The 20,410-nt window shown below is 42.6% G+C and overlaps 1 protein-coding gene and 1 non-coding gene across 4 annotated transcripts; one reads left to right on the forward strand and one right to left on the reverse strand.

Moving 5' to 3' along the window:
- The first annotated feature begins 3,663 nt into the window (after positions 1 to 3,663).
- On the forward strand, positions 3,664 to 3,779 carry LOC135890652 (U5 spliceosomal RNA). Its single transcript, XR_010562219.1, has one exon. It is a non-coding gene; the product is annotated as a U5 spliceosomal RNA (small nuclear RNA).
- A 4,204-nt stretch (positions 3,780 to 7,983) lies between these two features.
- On the reverse strand, positions 7,984 to 20,001 carry UFD1 (ubiquitin recognition factor in ER associated degradation 1). Of its 3 annotated transcripts, XM_065417522.1 has the most exons (12): positions 19,852 to 20,001; positions 18,171 to 18,303; positions 17,374 to 17,406; positions 16,653 to 16,774; positions 16,147 to 16,277; positions 15,366 to 15,438; positions 14,182 to 14,250; positions 13,370 to 13,435; positions 12,938 to 12,985; positions 10,783 to 10,871; positions 9,130 to 9,211; positions 7,984 to 8,108 (listed from the first exon to the last, which is right to left on the reverse strand). In XM_065417522.1, the coding sequence occupies exons 1-12, from the start codon at positions 19,852 to 19,854 to the stop codon at positions 8,034 to 8,036; spliced, it is 924 nt and encodes a 307-aa protein (XP_065273594.1). In that variant the 5' UTR covers positions 19,855 to 20,001; the 3' UTR covers positions 7,984 to 8,033. The 3 variants fall into 3 exon arrangements, with proteins under 3 accessions (XP_065273594.1, XP_065273595.1, XP_065273593.1); XM_065417523.1 differs by lacking the exon at positions 19,852 to 20,001 and having other exon boundaries at positions 18,197 to 18,279; XM_065417521.1 differs by lacking the exons at positions 7,984 to 8,108; positions 9,130 to 9,211; positions 10,783 to 10,871 and having other exon boundaries at positions 12,477 to 12,985.
- Between the last annotated feature and the right edge of the window lie 409 nt (positions 20,002 to 20,410).

The raw sequence follows: 20,410 nt of genomic DNA on the forward strand, positions 1-20,410 counted from the left end.
GGTGCACCAAGGTTTATATAGTGGCATTATGATAGTTTCTCTTATTTTTCTATCCCTTTCCTGATAGTAACTAACATTCTGTTAGCCTCCTTGAATGCTGCTATGCATTGAGCTGAAGTTTTCAGAGAATTATCCATGGTGACTCCAAGATCTCTTTCTTGAGTGGTTAACAGCTAATTTACAACACATCATTTGATATGTGTAGTTGGGATTATTTTTTTCCAATGTGCATTTCTCAACATTGAATTTAATTGGCCAGTTTGTTGCCCAATCACCCACATTTGTGACATCCCCTGCAATGCTTTGCAGTCAGCTTCGGACGGTACTGTCTTGAATAATTTTGTGTTATCTGCAAACTTTTCCTCTTCACTGTTCACTCCCGTTTGCAGATCATTTATTAATATGTTGAACAGCACAGGTCCCAGTACAGGTATAAACTGTACTTATACTGATTAGTTGATTTTAGATCTTGAACTTTGATTGGTAGCTGAGAAGATGGTAAATTGGACACAAACCCCCTCAACAAACCTCTTCATGTCCTTGTTATTTCCTGACTTCTTTATTAATTTCCTTTTCCTTATTTCCCAGCCGATTGACTATTTGCCACATTTGGGTGCTAGCAGCGGGACCTGATGGGCTCCTTATTTTCTGAATTCTTTCAGATGCATTGAACTTGCTAGGGCACTGTTAGATTCTGGGTGCTGAGGTGTCTCAGCTTTATTTCTGTTTCTTAGCTCTTTGGGGAAATTGATTTTTGGTCTGACAATGCAGGATCCCTGCACTAGGAGATGGGTAATGAGGCCATACACCTTGGAAAATCACTGACAATCAAATGAAACCTGAAGTCAATAGAAGACCCATAAAGGCCCTTGGGGAGTTGAGTGCAAGTTGAGGAAGCATGAAGTTGAGGAAGACTTCCCTACACAGCTTACCTCTCAATTCTTGTTTTCCTGAGTTGAGTGAAAAAGTCAGGAATCAGCTCTACCATATGTGCAGTGGTTAGACAAGAAACAGCAAGGGACTGGACTGGTAATGAGTGAAACTGCAAATATCTTATGTGTGCCTGATGACTGTATGTTTGAGATTGATATGTGGGAGCAGAAAAGATCATTGAGGCTGCAATATAGCACTTGCATATGGTTTCTTTGAACTGTTTTGCTGTAAGAGTTAACAGTGAGAGATTGCTAGTCACAGGTCAGTGGGTGGGTTTATGCAATTTAGGAGTGTGTGGTGACAGCCAGGGAAATTAGTGAGAGGAACCAGGCTGAAAGAATTCTCTGTCTTCGAGCAGAATTATGTGTTAAGGATTCTTGTATTAAAATTCTAGCAGTATGTTAATTACGCAGACTAAGATAGAGCTAATCAGTGAGGTAGGTAGCAACTCTGGTGCAATCTGATGCTCTTGAATTTAATTCCAACAATCTCCCATTTGAAATTTCAGTCCCTTCTCATCAAGGAAGGGTGGGGGTTGCCAACCCCTCCCCAAATCTGCAGGACCATGGATCCTTGACCTTTGAACATAAAATGTATGTCTTTATCTCTTCTGTTACATACCACATAAGAGAGAGAGACAGACTCACAGACAGAGCATTAACGAGGCCCAGAAAAAGATCATCCTTGTCGACGTCACAGTCTCCTTTGAGAACAGGACCCTGGCGTTTCGCGAAGCCCGAGCTTGTAAGCTGGAAAAGTACGCCCCGCTAGCCGACACCCTGAGAGCGAAGGCCTACAAGGTGCAGATGGACGCCCTGATCGTCGAAGCTCTGGGCGCCTGGGACCCCTGCAACAAGCGTGTGCTGCGGACCTGCGGGATCGGTTGATGCTACGCACGGCTCATGCAGTGCCTCATGGATTCAGACACCATCCGATGGTCCAGGGACATCTACATCAAACACATCACTGGCCACCGACAGTACCAAAAGGTGTGAGCCGAAGCGACATCGTTCTTCGACTACGAGAAAGGGACCAAGAGGCTTTGTCCGTTGGATTATATGAACTGGAACCATAAACTCCCTGAACATTAAATCTCAGCAAATGAGGGTCAATCCATCCTCATCATCATATCCACTCATTATACTCCACACCCGAACATAGCCATCATATGAACAACATACCCTCATATCTCAATGTCTGTACTTTAACCCATCAACCTTTTTCCCCCAATCGGGGATATTGCAGATTATGTATTCCTTATGCCACCCAATCTTAAACCGAATTTCGTACCACTCAATAATTTGTATGTTATTCCCTAATAACCAGAAACTTCTATGCTTAAACTCTGTACCGTTCACTTTTTTAAAACATCATCTTAATAACATTTTTAAACTTAAAATCTCAAAGCTGTTCCAGTGCATCAATTAGCTGGAGATCAATGAACCTCATGCTCAGGTTTGAGGAGTCCTGAGAGGAGGAGAGGATTTTATGAGGATTTTTAAGAGTTTTTGTCTCCCTTTTCCCCACACTTTGTATAACATTTGTCTTCTTTCACTATAAGCTCTTCGGGGCAGGGAACTTTTCTACCTCTTTGTCTAGCCCCAGAGCAGTGGGGCCCTGATCGGAGCTGCTGGGTGCAGCCATATTAAAAATATTAAATAATAGTCATTAATAATTTGCTGCCCCAATAACTGCAGTCCTTAGTCTGAGCAGGGGCGGCTCTATGTCCTTTGCCACCCCAAGCACGGCAGTCAGGCAGCCTTCGGCGGCATGCCTGCGGGAGATCCACCAGTCCCGTGCCTTCGGTGTACCTGCCGCCAAATTGCCACGGAAGCCGTGGGACCGGCGGATCTCCCGCAGGCATGCCGCCGAAGGCAGCCTGACTGCCGCCCTAACAGGGACTGGCAGGCCGCCCCCCGCGGATTGCCGCCCCAGGCACGCGCTTGCTGCGCTGGTGCCTGGAGCTGCCCCTGAGTCTGAGAACCCTAGGGCTAGGCTGGACAACCCTTACATTGGTGAGCACTTACACGAGGAGTCCTAGTCAAGAATGTAAGTGCTCACTGACCTGAGTAATGGCTGCAGAATCAGCCCCAAGAGACCATTTCCCGGAGTCTCATCAGAGCACAGTGCGGTTCTGTATCTCGCGGATCAAACACGTGTGAACATTTCAGTGGGCTGCAGATGCGAGAGGCGTGAGGAATAACGCCCCGCTCGTTCCTTTCGTTGTCAGGCGATCGTGGGAGCAGCCCCGCCCAGCACTGTGGCCGCTGGGCGGGGCTGCTCAGCTCTGTGCACTTGGAAGCGTATTGCACATCCCTTGTGCTGTCTGCTGAGGGGGGCGGCGGGGGCTGGGGACGAGCCGGCCGCTCTCTGCTGCCCCGCGGCGGGAATCCCCCGCAGCTGCGGGGTCCCCAGGAGCCGCCGCCCCGCCCGGAGCCGCGTTCCAGGGGCTGCAGCCGCCGCTCAGAGGCTGGGCGCCTCCTGCGCTCTCAGACCTACCCGGGAATGCTAATTTTCATACCCAGAATGCATTGCGCACCCTCAGCCGCGTCCCTGGTCCGTGGGCTGGGTTTGCTCCCGAGACCCTGGTTCCGAGGAGCAAACGCGCGGTTTAATCGGGCCGGTGCACTGGGCTGTAGAAACGCGGGGTTTAGCCACCGGTAAGTGTAGTCACCGTGAGATAGTAACGTGTTGCTCTTGGCCTGGCAGCTCTTCTGCCGAGTGTAGGGTATACTCTGGTTTCTCTTCAGATCGTATAAATCTTTCGCCTTTTACTAAAGATTTCCGTGGAGAGGAACATTTATGAGTTTCTACCCAATTTTTTGAGGCTTCACTTCGGTGAAGCTACCCAATGTTGTTAAAAAATAGAAAAAAAATTATTTTATGTGTTTAAAAAGTTTGTTCATTTTGAAAAGGTCTTTGTGAGTTATGGGTGGTTTTTCATTTGTGGGGAAAATGTTACTTGTTTTTTGTGTGATAAATTGTACTATGTACAATATGTTTAGAGTTTAAAATGCTTGTGAGATTTTTTTCTAAGATGGGAGTATTTTGTGATTCCTGTTGATATTAGGTTGAACATATTTGCTTAGTACAGTAACTCCTAAGCGAATCCTATTTCCCCATAAGAATTAATGTAAATAGGGGGGAAGGTTAGGTTCCAGAGAACTTTTTTTCACCAGACAAAAGTTTCTCTCTCTATATATATATATCTACACACACACAGTATAACTTTTAAACAAACAATTTGAGACTGTACACAGCGATGATGATTTTGAAGCTTGGTTGAGGTGATGGAGTCAGAGGGTGGGATATTTCCCAGGGAATGCCTTACTACTAAATGATGAACTAGCACTTGCTGAGCCCTCAAGGGTTAACACGTTGTTAATGTAGCCTCACACTCTACAAGGCAGCACAAATGGAGGGAGGGGAGACAGCATGGCAGACAGAGACACAGAGACACACCCTGTGTGAGAGATGTGCATTGCCCCTTTACGTACGCTGACCCCACTCTAAGTACATTGCCTTTTTAAGTAGATCAGCAAGTTGAGACAGCAGCTGCTGCCAGCAAGCTCCCTCCGTCCTGAGCCCTTTCGTGTCCCCCCTGCTCAATGGAGCTGGGGTAATCTGGGTGCAGGATCAAGGGGAAAAGGGACACCCTGACATTAGCCCTCCTCTTCCTGCCCCCGCACAGCAAGCAGGAGGCTCCCGGGAGCAGCTCCAAGGCAGCGGGCAGGAGCAGCACATGGCAGTGGGGGGAGGGACAGCTGAACTGCCTGGCAATTGATAGCCTGCTGGGCGGCTGCCACACGGGGAACTTAGGGGAGTGGGGAGCTGATGGGGGGGCTGCCGGTCCACCCTGATTCCAAGCCCCCCACCAGCTAGCTCTAACGGGCTGCTCTTTCTGCAAGCAGTGGACAAAACAGGCGGCTGCCAAAGGACGTTATAAGGGAGCATTGCGCAACTTTAAACGAGCATGTTCTCTAATTAATCAGCAACGAAATGATGAAACAACGCTAACAGGGACGACTTTAAGTGAGGAGTTACTGTATTAATGACTTGTCAAGACAATACTTGTATAATGTAAAAATAACTTGCAGATCTATTTTGAATTGTCATTGTCTTTGTGCATTGTTTAATTTCCACATTAAGGATTTAGAATATTAACTAATCCCTATGCACAACATTTAGCTCCATCTGCATGTTTTCTGTTATTTAATGGTGGCAATGAGTTCCACGGGTCAATTTAATCAGGTGAAGGCCCCTCTCCCTCTGTTTTGCTTCTTTGTATTGTGGGAAAGGGTAAATAATACTTCTCTATTCACTTTTTCTACACTTTTCGTCATTTTATTGTCTTCTATCAGATCCCTCTTTAGTTGCCTCTTCTCTAAACTGAACAGCACTAATGTTTTTAGTCTCTCCTCATATGGAAGCCATTCCATGCTCTTCATCATCATGGTTCCCCTGCTCTGAATGTTTTCCAGTTCCATTATATCCTTTTTCAGATGGGGCCACCAGAACTGGACACAGTATTCAAGATGTGGGTGCACCAACGATTATATAGTGGCATTATGATATTTTCTCTTATTTTTCTATCCCTTTCCTGATAGTCACTAATATTCCGTTAGCCTCTTTGACTGCTGCTATGGATTGAGCTGAAGTTTTCAGAGAATTATCCATGGTAACTCCAAGATCTCTTTCTTGAGTGGTTAACAGCTAATTTACAACACATCATTTGATATGTGTAGTTGGGATTATTTTTTTCCAATGTGCATTACTTTGCATTTCTCAACATTGAATTTCATCATCCAGTTTGTGACATCCCCTGCAATGCTTTGCAGTCAGCTTCGGACGGTACTGTCTTGAATAATTTTGTGTCACTGCAAACTTTTCCTCTTCACTGTTCACTCCCGTTTCCAGATCATTTATTAATTACTTCTCCAAAGTAACACATGCAAGGAGTCATTTAGCTCCCTCTGCACCTCTGAGAAGGCATTTATCCTTCCCATTTGCTGCATAGACATATCACCACCAGTGACCCATCTCCACAGCTTGGGAAACAGTATTGCCAAACAGAAAGACAGGAAGAGCAGTTAGGAGATGTCATCTCCAACAGGACTACAGACTAAGAAATAGGGGATAATGCTTTGGCCAGAAGATCCACGAGGGGCAATAGCCTTAGAGATGAGAGGATCCACATGACTGCATAGCCTGAAAGGTAGCTCTGTTCACACCAGGGAAGATTAAACAAATGTTATAAAGCACTTTGCACTATTGCTCATTTCAACAAAGTACTTCAGATTTGATATAGTAGGAAAGGGCCCTGCTACCTTCTCCCCTCACCCCAGACACACGTTTTCCCCACAGTGCACACATTCAACGTCCACGCTAGGGGCTGTTACATTTACCTCACAAGGAAAGACTTACTACAAAGCAAGTATAGTTCAAACAAAATAACTTGTTATAATGTTTATTATATATGCTTAATTATAAATTATTTGTTAGCAAAACCTATAATTAAAATGAAGTTTTTCCATGAACCACACACAAGTTGCAAACCTTTGATTGTGTGGTCTCCTTTGGAAGGGTAGAAGTGCCTTACTAAGGAGATTTGAGAAGTCTTATAAATGCAACAGACACGGTTAACAGAGATGAGCCCAAAGCAAACTCCCCAACTCCAGCTATTGCTGCACCCCAGGGTACTTCAGACCTGAACTGTGTAAATCAGATCCATTGCTATTGGTACCAATACTCTTACTCATCAAATGAGAGTCACTGTGAGGAGATAAATGTTGTTTTGCTTTTGACATAATAGATATATTCAATTTCTAATATGTGATTAAGGAGGTTGTTGTAGGAGGCTGTGAATGATCATTCACTGTAGTCTATTATATATTTCAAGGTTGTCAGTTCTGGCAGATGATCACACCATTCTTGTTATGATTCACTTCTGGAGTGATAAAGGTAGTAGCCCAACTCCCACAGGCCAGCAGATGTGGAATGGTTTTTATCTAAAAACACAGTTTCCTTCAAAATGCATGTTTTTCTATCAACCTTCTCTTGGTGTAGGTCACATTGCAGGGAAATAGTGTTTTGGCTTTAGAGAAGGGCAGGATGCGGTGGATTTTTCTGAGGTACATTTTTTAAATGTCTGTTGCTTTATTTGAGAGTAATCAAACATGGACAGCCCCTGGGCCTTGCCTTAAGGCAGGTTTGAGGAAGGGGCATAGCTGAGTAAAGAAGAGTTTCACCCTTTTTAGGGAGGCTGAACAAACTAGATCATGTCACTATAAAGGAAGAGGACAAGAAGATTAAAGACCCTCTGTGGCGGATGTGAGAAGCACACCACTGTTCTAAAAGAAGAGGGAGCTGGACATCTGTACTCAGTTATCCAGTACAACTCACAAGAAGCCAGGTCCTTACCATACATACCCATGCTGCTGATTCACTTGTAATTTCAGATTATTAAACTGACCTATTGTATCTTAACTATTAGAAAGGTATGAAGCCATGTATTTAATTACAACTGACAAGGCAAGTATTTGGTTCTCTGTCAGAGCTTGGGACTTCTTTATGTTGGTTTCTTACTTAACGTCTAAGAAAACAAGATCAGATAAAAGCCCTCCCATGGAGGTCTTATGCCACCTAAACATGTGCCTTGGTTTGTGGAGAACATGGTATTGGAAAGGTTATTTGAAAGTGTGGTAAACAAATGTTCAAGGAAAATTAACAAGCTCAGAGCAACATGATACCATCCTCATAGGGGATATCAACAAAAGTAGTATGTAGTCTTCAGAACTGAGCCAGCAGAAACACGTTGACCCTTTGAATAAGGACAGTTTGCTGGGTTTGTTTCTTAGGTTTCTCTAACAAATTCCTCTCTTTCCAGCATACAAAATAACCACTACAAGCTCCTGGAGCTTAGTTTTCAATTGAAAAGTAAGAATTCCTAAATTGCTAACTTGACTTTAAAGTAAAATCAAAGCCAAAGTGTCCATGTGTTACATATGACCAATAGCCTCCCTCCTCTCAAACCCAATAACTAAGATCCAATGCGCTGCAATGTTATTTTATTCTCCCCAGTTGGCCAAAGGTTCCATAACTTATGGTTTTCTTCCCTTCTTGCGCAGGGACTGGCCTTCTCCTGAAAATGCAATGAACCTGCTGCCAGAGTCATCCTGAATGTAGGAGGGAGAAGAGACATTTGTTTAGGTTCAGCTTTTGTTATTATTGAACAAAGAGAAGACCTGCTTCAGACAACATTCCATCCTAAAAGCACTACTGCACTGGCTCTTGACATTTCACATCCATAATTTACACAGAAAACAGTTTCCTTCCCCAAAAGTTGCTAGTGGTTCAGTGACCTTTCGTAGATTTAATTCAAAATCCCTTTCACTTCCATTTTATATTTTCTTCCTCCAGGCTTATACAAGGCAAACCTTTCTATGTCAGCTAATAAGAACATCAGAGCTTTCTGTCCTGTAGACAGTATTCAATATCATTGAATAGTTTTAAAATGTAAGTTCTCCATGAGCAATCACAGGCTGTGAATTGGCAAAGCCAGGGAGTCTAAACAATGGATCTGATCATGCTCAGCAAGAAGCTCTTAATTTTTACTGCCAATAAACCCCCCCACTGTTATTCACCATTTCAGAGATAAAAGAGATTAAGATCCATCACACTAAAATGCTACCATACAGACTTTTAGTGGCAAACCTGGTTGACTGCACAATAGTTACTGTGCTACAAACAGGGGCCCAATTTTCCCACAGGGGACAAATAACTCCCACTGCTTTGACTAGGAGTTACTCACACCCTGTGGTGGAAGAGAAGGGCCCAGCAGTTAATAGTCCCCACTGTTGAAGATTTATCATGAGATAAGGGATCACATGCTGAATGGAAGCCACACATCAAGGACCACAATATTCCCTAAAAAAGCCTTCCATGAAGGGAACTTTGCTCATGTCATTAAAAAATTATTTAAACTAGGTTTCAGTGATTTATAACACTTATAATTAGCATATTTTTTCTTCATTGTTCTGATCTCAGATGGGTCTGCAGCATCAGAGTCAACAAGCGTAGTATTCGAGCAGGTTTGCTGGAGTTGGGGCCCACTAGCAATGCAGACCCCTTCAACAACTGTTTCTTCCACTGTATTAAGTTCTCTACAAATACGGCAAGGTACAGAGGTCTACTCACCTCTTCAACTTTCTTGACTAGTGGTCGTGAATTTCTAATGAATGTGATCCTACCAATTCTGAAGTCATAATTGGGTATTCCTCTGGGAAAGGAAGATTGAGATATTAAGGTATTGAATAAACCTTTAGAGTCTTGTCATGGGAATAAATGTGACAAACAATAGCAAGGACTATTCTCTATAGTTTTTGTTGTTTTTTGTTTTGTTTTTCTTGAGTGTCATCCTAACCATTCCTTTTGAAGAGCTGTCATTAGGATTATTTTGTTAGCACATCAGAATCAGACCATAGATTTATTTACTAGAACTGAGCAAATGTTGTAAAGAAATATCTGTGATGATTCATTTTAGTTAAGTTGTCTGCAGCCATGTGCATGCATCATGTCTGCACTTTCCAAGAGGGATCAGATTTTACTGGTACAAGCATATGTGGAAAACTAAGGCGGAAGCTGGATGCACACATCTTCATAGGACCATTACTATAGTGAGTATTAATTCAGAAGCAGGGTGGATGAAAATTGATTTTTTTTAATTTAAATTGGATATTTTTTATTTAAAATAAATACAGTTTAAAAATAAATCTATTTAAAATTAATTTTGAAATTGATAATGGAATAAGGCCTAAATTCACTATAATCTACTCAAATAATTTAAATTAAATACAAAAAATAATATTAAGTAGCACGTTTGTTGCCAAGTTTTAAAGAAAGTCAAACGACTGAATTGGTGGAAATCACTGGCCAAGCATCTGGAACCAGAGTTTGTTGAAGTGCTAAGCCAGCTTTTGACAGCAGTGGCCTGTTCTGCAGGTGCAGAGAGAATATTTAGGAAAATAACTAAAAGTACAGATTCACAACACAATTAAAATTGAGGATTTAAATCAAGGTTTCCTGCTTGCTCATTTAAATCCTGATTAAAATTGGTGATTTACATTGCTTTGTGTTAAATCAGGGATCGGCAATCTTTGGCACGCAGCTCGCCAGAGTAAGCACCCTGGTGGGCTGGGCTGGTTTGTTTACCTGCCGCGTCGGCAGGTTCGGCCGATCACAGCTCCAGGCCAATGGGGGCTGCAGAAAGCGGCATGGGACGAGGGATGTGCTGGCCGCCGCTTCCCGCCACCCCCATTGGCCTGGGGCGGTGAACTGCGGCCAGTGGGAGCCGCGATTGGCCAAACCTGTGGACGCGGCAGGTAAACAAACCGGCCCAGCCGGGTGCTTACCCTGGCGAGCCATGTGCCAAAGGTTGCCGATCCCTGAGTTAAATCAATCTGCCTTGTTTAGAAATGCTTGTGCAGTTATCCTGTCAGGAAACAAAACAAGACCATGGCTAAGTTTTGTAAAAGTATTTATACTGATAGTTGATGGGATTTATACTCAAGTGCCTAAATGCCTTTTGAAAATGAAATATAGGCTCCTAATCAGTTAGGCGTTCATTGCAATGCTGAGAGCAGCAACACCTAAATACCTTTACAAATCTAAGTCCATGTGATTTATCTGACAACTCTCAAAGCAACATATATTAAATATTTGGCAATCAAATACATCTGGGGAAATCAGGATCTCACTGATATTATAGAAGCAGACAAATACATCAAGAATGATTCATTCTGCTCAAACATTGACCTTCCACCTGTAGAATCCTGAATGAAATGGGCTAACCTTCGAATGTCTCCTGGTTTAATTGGCGAGGGACTAGGCTCGACACCTTTCTTCTTGCCATCTAGCCTGTTCCCAGAGCCAGAGAATGCCTACAGGTATAAAGCAGAAAGTCATTTCTACACATGTTCCACCTTATTGTTGAAGAAGAGCACTGCAAGCATGCGTTTTTGTCTTTTAAAAAGGCTAAAATGGGCACAGGGCCTGATTCAAGATTGGTGTTGATCTAGTGGACTAATGTTAGTATTCTGCACTGCCATGCAAGAGCTTAGAATGGTATTTCAGTTCCCATCACTTGGCTCCTCAGGAACAGTAGAGAGCACCCACCATCACCTCTCCAGCCGATCAAATAGCATTGACTGCTTATAGAATCGTAGGACTGGAAGGGACCTCAAGAGGTCTTCTAGTTCAGTCCCCTGCACCATTCCTGACAGGTGTTTGTCTAACCTGCTCTTAAAAATCTCCAATGATGGAGGTTCCACAATCTCCCTAGGCAATTTATTCTAGTGCTTAACCACCCCGGATAGTTAGGAAGTTTTTCCTAATGTCCAACCTAAACTGCCCTTCCTTGACTGAAAGGACAGTGACTACAGTACAGGGTCTAGACAATTGGACTGGGACAGAGACTGAAGGCCAGGGGCAATGATTTTTCATAGGCTGTGATTTGTGCCCTAGCTTAGAACACTGGAAATTCTCCCACATCATTAATTGCATGTAATTTGCAAGAGTACCTCTGTAAAAGTATATATGGGGGGGTCTGTTTTACAATGTGCACAGATCCCTGCACACTACTGGATGGAACGTGAGACTGGCTTAAAGATGAATGTGGCTGAATCTCAGAACGGCTAAACACATGAATACTACAAAAGCATGATTGTTTCACAGGTCAGTCCATCATTTTATGACATTTACAATGGAAGAAACTTTTACTCTGTGCTAAGCAAGTGTCCAGAGGGGACGCCTAGTTTGTGCTCCCGATAACATTTTATCAAACAAAATTTACTTCCCTCAGGTACTGTTAGATACTTAAGTATTACTTCCATTACTCACAAGCCATCGGAGTCTTGAGTGGTAATACTGTATTTACTATGGATTCAGAACACAAGTTACTGCTGTATTTATATATCAGAAACTCCTGAGAAAATACATTGCAGTGAAAACCTATTACACAGAATCTTATACATTTCTTTTGGGATGTGTAACAAGGTGATTAGCACCCTGTGAAATTTATTTTTTTTAAATACATTTTAAAGATTTTTTTTTAAACTTTTGTATTATTTCATTTTATCCATGCTGGAGGGGGAGATTGCATGTTTGCCTCTGGAGGGGTTGGGAGGTCCTGAGGCGGGGCAGGGGGTTGCAGACAGTGGGAAGGGGGGTTGCACAGCAAGCCCACCTTGCACTCACTCTGCAGCAGTGGCTCCTGTCCCACAGGGCTGGGCCCAGCTCCCCACTCTAGGGATGACATAATGACAGAAGAGTGAACGGGCCAAACGTGAGTGGCGCTGCAACCCCATGCACCAGGTCGCAACACCACTCACTCAAATCATGATAGAGGGGTGGCTGGGCCAAATCTGAGTGATGCTGTGACCTCATCCACCAGGTTGCAATGTCCGGCACAGGGAGCCGGACCCTGCCCTGTGGGATAGGAGCCATAGGCACAGCAGCTCCAGGATGAAGTTTTCATTTTATTTCGTGTTATTTTGTATTTGTGAAAATCACAGCGTTCTAGTGTTGGTCCTAGGGTGCATGTGCATATCTCAATGTTCCAAGGCCAGGCTGTTGTGTGATTACATGTTGTAAGCAGCATCTGCTACAAATAGAGGCAGCCTAGCCTCAGGAAAGGAGGACCCAAGCCCAGGAAAGGGGCCTGTCACACCTGGAAGTTCTGAGAAGGAAACACCTGCAGCAAGCAGGAGCTGGCTGGGGGAAGCCTCAGCTGGGAAAGGCTGGGAAGTCCTGAGATGAGGGCTAAGACAAACCTCTGAGGTGGTGACACTCGGTTGCTCTGCATCTTTGTTTCTAAGTAAAAGAGAAGCCCTGAGCAAAGGAACTGGATTTGTGCAGTTGCGGGGAATGTGTTTTCACCTTCCCAGCTGATAGATTTGCCTACAAGCTTCGAGTGTTCAACACTACCAGACCAAAAGAAGATACTTACACGAAATCCTAGGTCACCCACATAGCCACTGTGGTCTGCTTCAACGTCCTAGGAAGCGGAGGAGAAACAAGCTGTTTCATTACATTCATTCTGTGTTATGCAAAATTAACATGAATGGTGTCATGGATTTCCTACAGAATGAAACTTTTACAGGTATTTTATAAAGTTCACTGAACATGAATTTTTTTGACAAAGTTTTTGTCCTGGAAATAGGTTGTTCTACATGAACAACCTCCATAGGGTGGGGTAAGGGAGGAAAAGAAATGTAGGCAAGAGCATCTTGGAAATAAAATTTATGGCTGACCTGTCTGATCTCAAGACCTTTTCAGAAAGAGTCTTCCATTAGTGATCTTTGCTCCGTAACAGCCACAGGAAGAAGAGAAGTCAGCTAGAGAGAATACACTGTAGAAAAGAAGAATGAACTTAACTTACTGTGCTCTCCTCAGGTTGTGTGTGTCTTTCTGGTTCTTTGTATCCCAAAGGTGCATCAAAATCCACCTGTGTTTACAGCAAGAAAAGTGTTTTGTTTTGTTTTAAAAAAGATCAACTTTTTTTTTTAAATTATCATCATCATATGCCACCCCTAAAATCTCTACAAACTCTACCATTCTATTTTGAACTAGAGGGAACAGATCTTTTAAAAAAGCTCAATTAGCAAAAATGTTACAATTGGAATGTGGGAGACTCATCTCTAAAAAGCGCTTCTCCAACACATGGTTGTAACATGCTGGCAGGGCAGCATGGAACATCACACTGCGGCTGTTCTAACTTTTCAGTCTCCAGGCTGTCAAATGGACCAGCATCTTTCATAAGTACATAAAACAAAGTGCCCAGGAGAACAATTTGCAAGTAAGGCTCTACAGGAATTATAGGCATTTCAGGCACCTACGACATATGATAGTGTTGCCAACCCTCCAGGATTGGCCTGGAATCGCCGGACTCCTGGTGACTATTCAAAGCAATCCAAGAGATTTTAATAGGATATTTTAAGGACATGATATTACGTCACGTTGGGGGGAAAAATCTCCCGGAATAGCTTCAGTCAGAGTTGGAAACCCTAGTATATGACCTGTGGCCTTCATCTTGCAACTCACTTATGGTTACAAGATCTGTATTACTGAATGCTCACCTGTCCCACAGCATAGATATATTTCTGTAACGCAGCATTGTCATGATCAGATGCCCCTTCTCAAAAGAATAATTTAAGTGAAAATAAAGATCCTGCCACAAAGACTTCAACTTACGTTCATATCACACTCTATGATGGACACAGCTTTATCAGGTTTGGTCTCCATTACCCGAAGCTCATAGATCTGAAACAGAAGCATGTATAATATAAAGCTGTTCCTCTTAGTGTGAAAATTAATGATTAAAGAAACTTGGGCAAAATTCTCACATCAGAGAGCATTAGTTTCAATGAACAGTAAGCTCTTCAGATCAGGGGCTGTGTCTACCTCTACGTTTGTACTGCATGTAGCACAACAAGGCTTCAATCAGATCAGGGCCTCTGGGTGCCACCATCATGACTATATTTCAAAATGGAAGACTTCTTCTACATTAGAGATTTTCATTGCCCCTCAATAGAGCTGGAGGGATTTATTTGGTCAGAGGCCAGTTATCTGGTTCTGACTCTCCTGACTTCCAGTTTCCAAAAACCAGCTCCAAGTTGGGGTGAGGTAGGATATATGTACGGTCTTGTACTAATTTACAATAAAATGGTCCTTTATAGTTTTACTGTTGCTAAGAATCCCTTTTGCTCCTAATAATCTTTTGTCTGAAATGTTTATGATTTACCCATAAGTTATCCAAGCTGAGCTGAAACCTGGCAAATAAGTACTTTGCCCAGAAGCAAAATTTGAAAATGTAAAAGTTGTTCAGTAATCAAAGGGGTCAGAGGTCAGAATTTAATATTAAGACCAGCACCAAGGCTATTGAACTGATTGCATTATTCATTCTCAGAATTCATTAAAGACCTTTTTAAAAAAATGTAGGTGAAGCTACTATAGAATTATGCATGTGTAGCTCCTGAAAATCTGGATCCCACTTGTCATGAGGTACACAAGGCCCTGGGTAAGGTCCCACCTATGAACCTGCCTCCCTGAGATGGCTAAAGTCCTTCTGTGGCTGTTTTCTGAACTCTTACATCTTTCCTGTCTGGGTTTATTTGCTCCTGACATTTAGCTCCCACAGTGTCCATTTACGCATATGTGCAGAAATATGGGTGGACCAGGGTGGTGGTTTAAGCTGAACACATGGTGTGTCCTGTGTTCAGTACTACTGACACTCAAATGGGAGTATCTGTAATTTATGTGATTCTATAAACGTTTTTTTAGGGTTCCATGCAAAACATATGCAGAGTTGGGATTTATGTTTCCTGGGACTGCACACAGGTTTAGTTAGATAGTGTTATTTACATTAGATACCGTACCTTCTCATTGTAGTTGATGGCAATAACATCCCCGGTGGTTAGACAAGCAAAGTTTCTCAAAGCATTTTCTAATCTTTGAATTATGTTAAGAAGAACTGTATGGTTGTTTTCAGTGGAATATTCAAGTTATACATCAACAAGTTCATATTTTCTGGTTCCAGGTCTATCTTACATGTGACTTAAAATATAAGTACCATGGACAGTTTAACAAGCATTAGGCATTCAACATCCCTTATAGATGTTCTTAGGGAAACCCAATAAAGTTCTCTAGATAATAAAACAAGGCATGTGTTCCAGACCACAATTTACCTATTCAGACTGTCTGGAAAATAAAGGCCAAGAATTTTTTTAAAAAATTGTCTACAGTTAGGCTCCTGAAGCAGTGGCCTGATTTTTTAGATGTGCCAAGTACCTAGCAGCTCTCATTAAGTCATTTTAAGGAAAAATCCTTTATTCCCTACTTTAGACTTTTATTCTTTGGTGCAAAGACTATTTGCCTGAGCAAAGACTACAGGATTTGGCCCCATTTCATTAGGCCTTTATTTAGAAGAATGCTACACTTCCTGCAGGGAATTCACATCTCTCCTCACTTGCTCTGGCTCCTACCAGATTCCATTCTCTTACCTCTTAGTTTTCAGAGGTGGCACTTGTAACAATAAGCCGGTATTGGAAGTATATGAACAGTGCTTGAAAAGCTGCCCCAGCCTTTCCTCCCCTGTTTAGGGTAAGCTAGTGCCAAAGCCCCTTCTGTTGCTTCCTCTGGGATGAAGTGAAAGGATACACAGCTTTGGGATTGGTGATGTCAAGGAAATCTGGACTTTGTGGTTGGAATTTTGAGTAAGTAGCCACTTGAAGATTAACACTCTCTACCTGCACCAGGCCTCCTTCCTCCAGAAGCAAGTTCTGCATCATCTGCAAAGAAACATTGGTGACAAAGACAGGACACTATACCAGTATCTATGCAACAGAAACAGGTAACTTTTGGATGGAACTTCCCTTGAGAATATGTAAATATATTGGGCCATATTCTGCCCTGAATTCTGTGGGTTTGCACTGAATATAATTACAGGAAAAACTTGGTCCTTTATTATGTCTCAGTAACAACGTAGTACATGCAGTAACTTACTTTGATTAACTTAGAGGAAAGCTTTAGCTGTGACTGAAACACTAAAAAGTGCTGACTGTGCAACTGAAATGCAATTTCAGCAAATATTCTACTTTAATATTAACCAACACCACACTAATCCTATACTTTTAATTCTGTCAGTTTGGTGTAAGGCCACTTACCCAATGTGGAAGGTAACAAATGCCTTCATCAGCCACAAATTCTAGCACACCACAATGCGTCATTCGATCTGAATTTTTATTAGTCAGCTTAAATAACATAGGGTACGTAATGTTAAGTCGACCTGGCAGAAGGGGAAAAAGATTTTGTTATAAAACTCATGGCACATTTATAAAGTTCCAGAGACTGAACATTAGCAAGAGAATGAGCCAATATCCTGGCAAACGCACCAAATTATTTGCAACCATCAAAAAAATAAAGGCTGATCATTTCATTAATGCAAGTGTTGATACAGTGTCAAGCAGCTGCTAGAAAGCTCACACTGTCAGCCTAAGGGAGGGATAGCTCAGTGGTTTGAGCATTGGCCTGCTAAACCCTGGGTTGTGAATTCAATCCTTGAGGGGGCCATCTAGGGATCTGGGGCAAAATCAGTACTTGGTCCTGCTAGTGAAGGCAGGGGGCTGGACTCCATGACCTTTCAGAGTCCCTTCCAGCTCTATGAGATAGGTGTATATATAGCATCTTAAAACTATGCCTAGATAAGGGAAAATTAAACCCTTTGACAAACAAACATACAATTTTTACCCTCAATATGGATTTTCCTGGTATATCTTGATTTAAACCATATCTTAATGGATACATAGAGCACTTTTTGATGTTTGCCTACACATATATACAGCACAATATTTCTAGTGTTCTTACGGTAGAATAAACATTACTTACTGAGTTGATCCAAGGCAGATGGTGGCATAATTACTGCAGAAATTAATCAAAAAGTTACAGTAAGATTAGGAACAGCATGGCTACGGAAAGCAAATGCAGTGTACAGTTTTATCATTCCTTCTTGGCAGCATTTTACCCTGCATTTAACCAGCATTTTACCCTGGTTCCGACTTTGTGAGCTACAAAATCTATTGGAATCAATCTAGACAAACAATATCTGGTAGTTTTAATCCAAAATGTAGATTCTGAGTGGGGCAAATGGGAGAAGTTAGAAAGTTTTACAAAACCGAATACACTAACAAAAATGTCTCCCAAAAGTCATTTTATTTGGTTATAGTTAAACAACCAAAGTGCTGACAACTCAAACACAGCATTGGACTAACATATGGGAGCCTGAAAGTGGAGCGGACAAATCTATTCTCCTTATTCAAGCTGAGTGAAGCCCAAAGAGGAAGGAAAAAACATATGGCGAAGACAGCAGATTTTTAAATCTTATTCACTTAAATGGCTTATTTTATTAGTGACATGTAAAGCCATTTGTTTTTAAAAATAATGGGCCTTCTAATTTACTTGTAGGTAAATCAGGAACTCCAACATCAATTAAACGATATTAAAGTGAGAAGAGTATTTATTTAATCTGAGAGTGCCTTTAACTCAAGTCACGAAGCCATCAATAAGCTTCCATGCTTTATTATGTTTGTGGCCTTATACTGTTTCTGCAACCACCTGCCATAAACAATACTACTGAACATTCACATATAGCATTCAACAGTATTAAAAATAAAACATGCACATACTCTTCCCGCCTTTCTCCACATCTGACCTGTCATTAGGTCCTGCAAGCATGGACACTGAGAAGCAACGATACTGGGTTGAGAAGCGGTTCTGGAAAACCCGGGGAATTGGATGATCAAACATATTAAAAGAAAACTGGTGGAGGAAAAGTGACAGTGTGTTAGCAAACATCGATCCACTTTACTAAAACACCTGCAGACTAAGATTTTCAGGAGGTTGTTCTCCAATGCAATCATCTAAATCAGGGGTCAGCAACCTTTCAGAAGTGGTGTGCCGAGTCTTCATTTATTCACTCTGATTTAAGGTTTCGCGTGCCAGTAATACATTTTAATGTTTTTAGACAGTCTCTTCCTATAAGTCTATAATATATAACTAAACTATTGTTGTATGTAAAGTAAATAAGGTTTTTAAAATGTTTAAGAAGCTTCATTTAAAATTAAATTAAAATGCAGAGCCCCCCGGACCGGTGGCCAGGACCCGCGCAGTGAGAGTGCGGCTGAAAATCAGCTCGTGTGCCGCCTTCGGCACGCGTGCCATAGGTTGCCTACCCTTGATCTAAATCAATGCTGTGTGCTTATTTTTCCTAATATAAATATGGTTTAGACATATATATGTACCAATGAAACACATAAAATAAGAAAGTGAAAATTCATCTGTAATTTATCACCACAATCAATTTTGATTGATTCTACAAACTGTAGAACAGACATGGACTTCAATTTGGAAATAAGCATACACATCCTAAAAACCGTTTATTTGTGCAGTGCTGCAGCAAGTGTACAGTACAGATTCTTAATTTAAATTCAACAAGGAATACAAGTGATTGTCATTTCTTTAACTCTTCAGCACAGGACAAGAGATATTCAACACAGGGGTGGCAGAAGGATGTTTTTGTACCCTTGCACTTTTATTTTAATGATTAAAGAGATGACAGTGCATATAGCCTATGGATAAACACAGATTGAAGTCTTCATCATCGCTGAGAGACAATCATTCCTAGGTATCCAATGGGGTAGCATCCTCACTTGTAAATCCAAGGCAGGGGAGAACGCTGAGTCAGCACCTCCCAGGAAATGCCCAGGATCACACAGGATAAGGGATGGGGGAGCCTCAGATTGTAAACTCTTTAAGATTACTCCATATACTACTCATACCCCACACTGTAACCATCTGTGAGTGAGTGGGGACACTAAATTGGGGGGGAGCTTTATTAAGCCATTCTCTGCTCTTTGAGAGTAGGGTGACCAGATAGCAATTGTGAAAAATCGGGACAGTGGGTGGGGGGAGTAATAGGCGCCTATATAAGAAAAAGCCCCAAATACCGGGACTGTCCCTATAAAATCGGGACATCTGGTCACCCTACTTGGGAACAAAAATTTTGCTGGGGGGCGCTCCAGAGAGAGCTTTAAAAATCTCTCCTCTCAGCTGGCTCCCTCTGAGAAGAAGGGGGGGGGGCGCGCGTTACATATGTCCCAGACAGACATCCTGAAGGGTCCCCCTCATTGCCCTAGAGCCAGGGGGACAAATCCCGACCCTCTCGCAGAGCAGTGGGTGTTTGGTGTGTACCTGCTCCCCTAGCGCCTCCCTGCCTGTGTAAACAATCCAGCCAGGGTGACTCCGCAGCTTTCCCCGTCTCTCCCCCAGCTCTAAGACACCCACCCAAGAGCCCCGTCAGGCACTTACCATCCTGGCGGCTGTTGCTCCTGCCCCCTTTCTCAGCGATCTCAGCAGGGGACACCAGAGAAGCCCCTTTAGTCGGCTCGGAGAAGGATCAATACAGCGGCTGCTTCCCCTCCCCCACAGGAAATCGTCTGGCTGAGGGAAATGGTAAGCAGGGAGGGGGAAATCCCGTAGCCCAGCCCCTCTATTCTTAGGGTGACTTTTAATTTCCGCTGGCGTGGCGCTATTTTAACAGCGGTGAATGTGACCAGCAAAAATGAGCTCTTTCATCGCTAGCAAAGGAGCGAAAAATGTTTGGGGGTTTTGGCCCACTGTCCCGACAAAACTACATTTCCCAGAATGCAACGTGTTGACACTAGCACCCATTGAGGAAGTAAAGAGACTTCCGCTGCGGCCATTTTGGGAAAGGGCGGAAGGCGGAACTTCACAGGCGTCAACATAGTTTTTTCTTTAAATAATTCATTTGCCCATTCACTCCTGAAACAGTTATATTTTTATAGCCAATGGTTTGTTTATACCTTATATGAGGGGCGGTGGGGCTGATCTTGCCCATATCAAAAAT

The sequence above is a fragment of the Emys orbicularis genome, chromosome 16, assembly GCF_028017835.1.
Source record: "Emys orbicularis isolate rEmyOrb1 chromosome 16, rEmyOrb1.hap1, whole genome shotgun sequence".
Lineage (NCBI taxonomy): Eukaryota > Metazoa > Chordata > Testudines > Emydidae > Emys > Emys orbicularis.

Bases quoted from the DNA above. Each gene is read 5' to 3' on its own strand.
- UFD1 (XM_065417521.1), bottom strand. The intron at 16,278-16,652 runs GTAAGTGGCCTT...GTTTCTTTGCAG, and splicing joins TTTGTTACCTTCCACATTGG to ATGATGCAGAACTTGCTTCT. The intron at 12,986-13,369 runs GTAAGTTAAGTT...TCCGCTTCCTAG, and splicing joins CACAACCTGAGGAGAGCACA to GACGTTGAAGCAGACCACAG.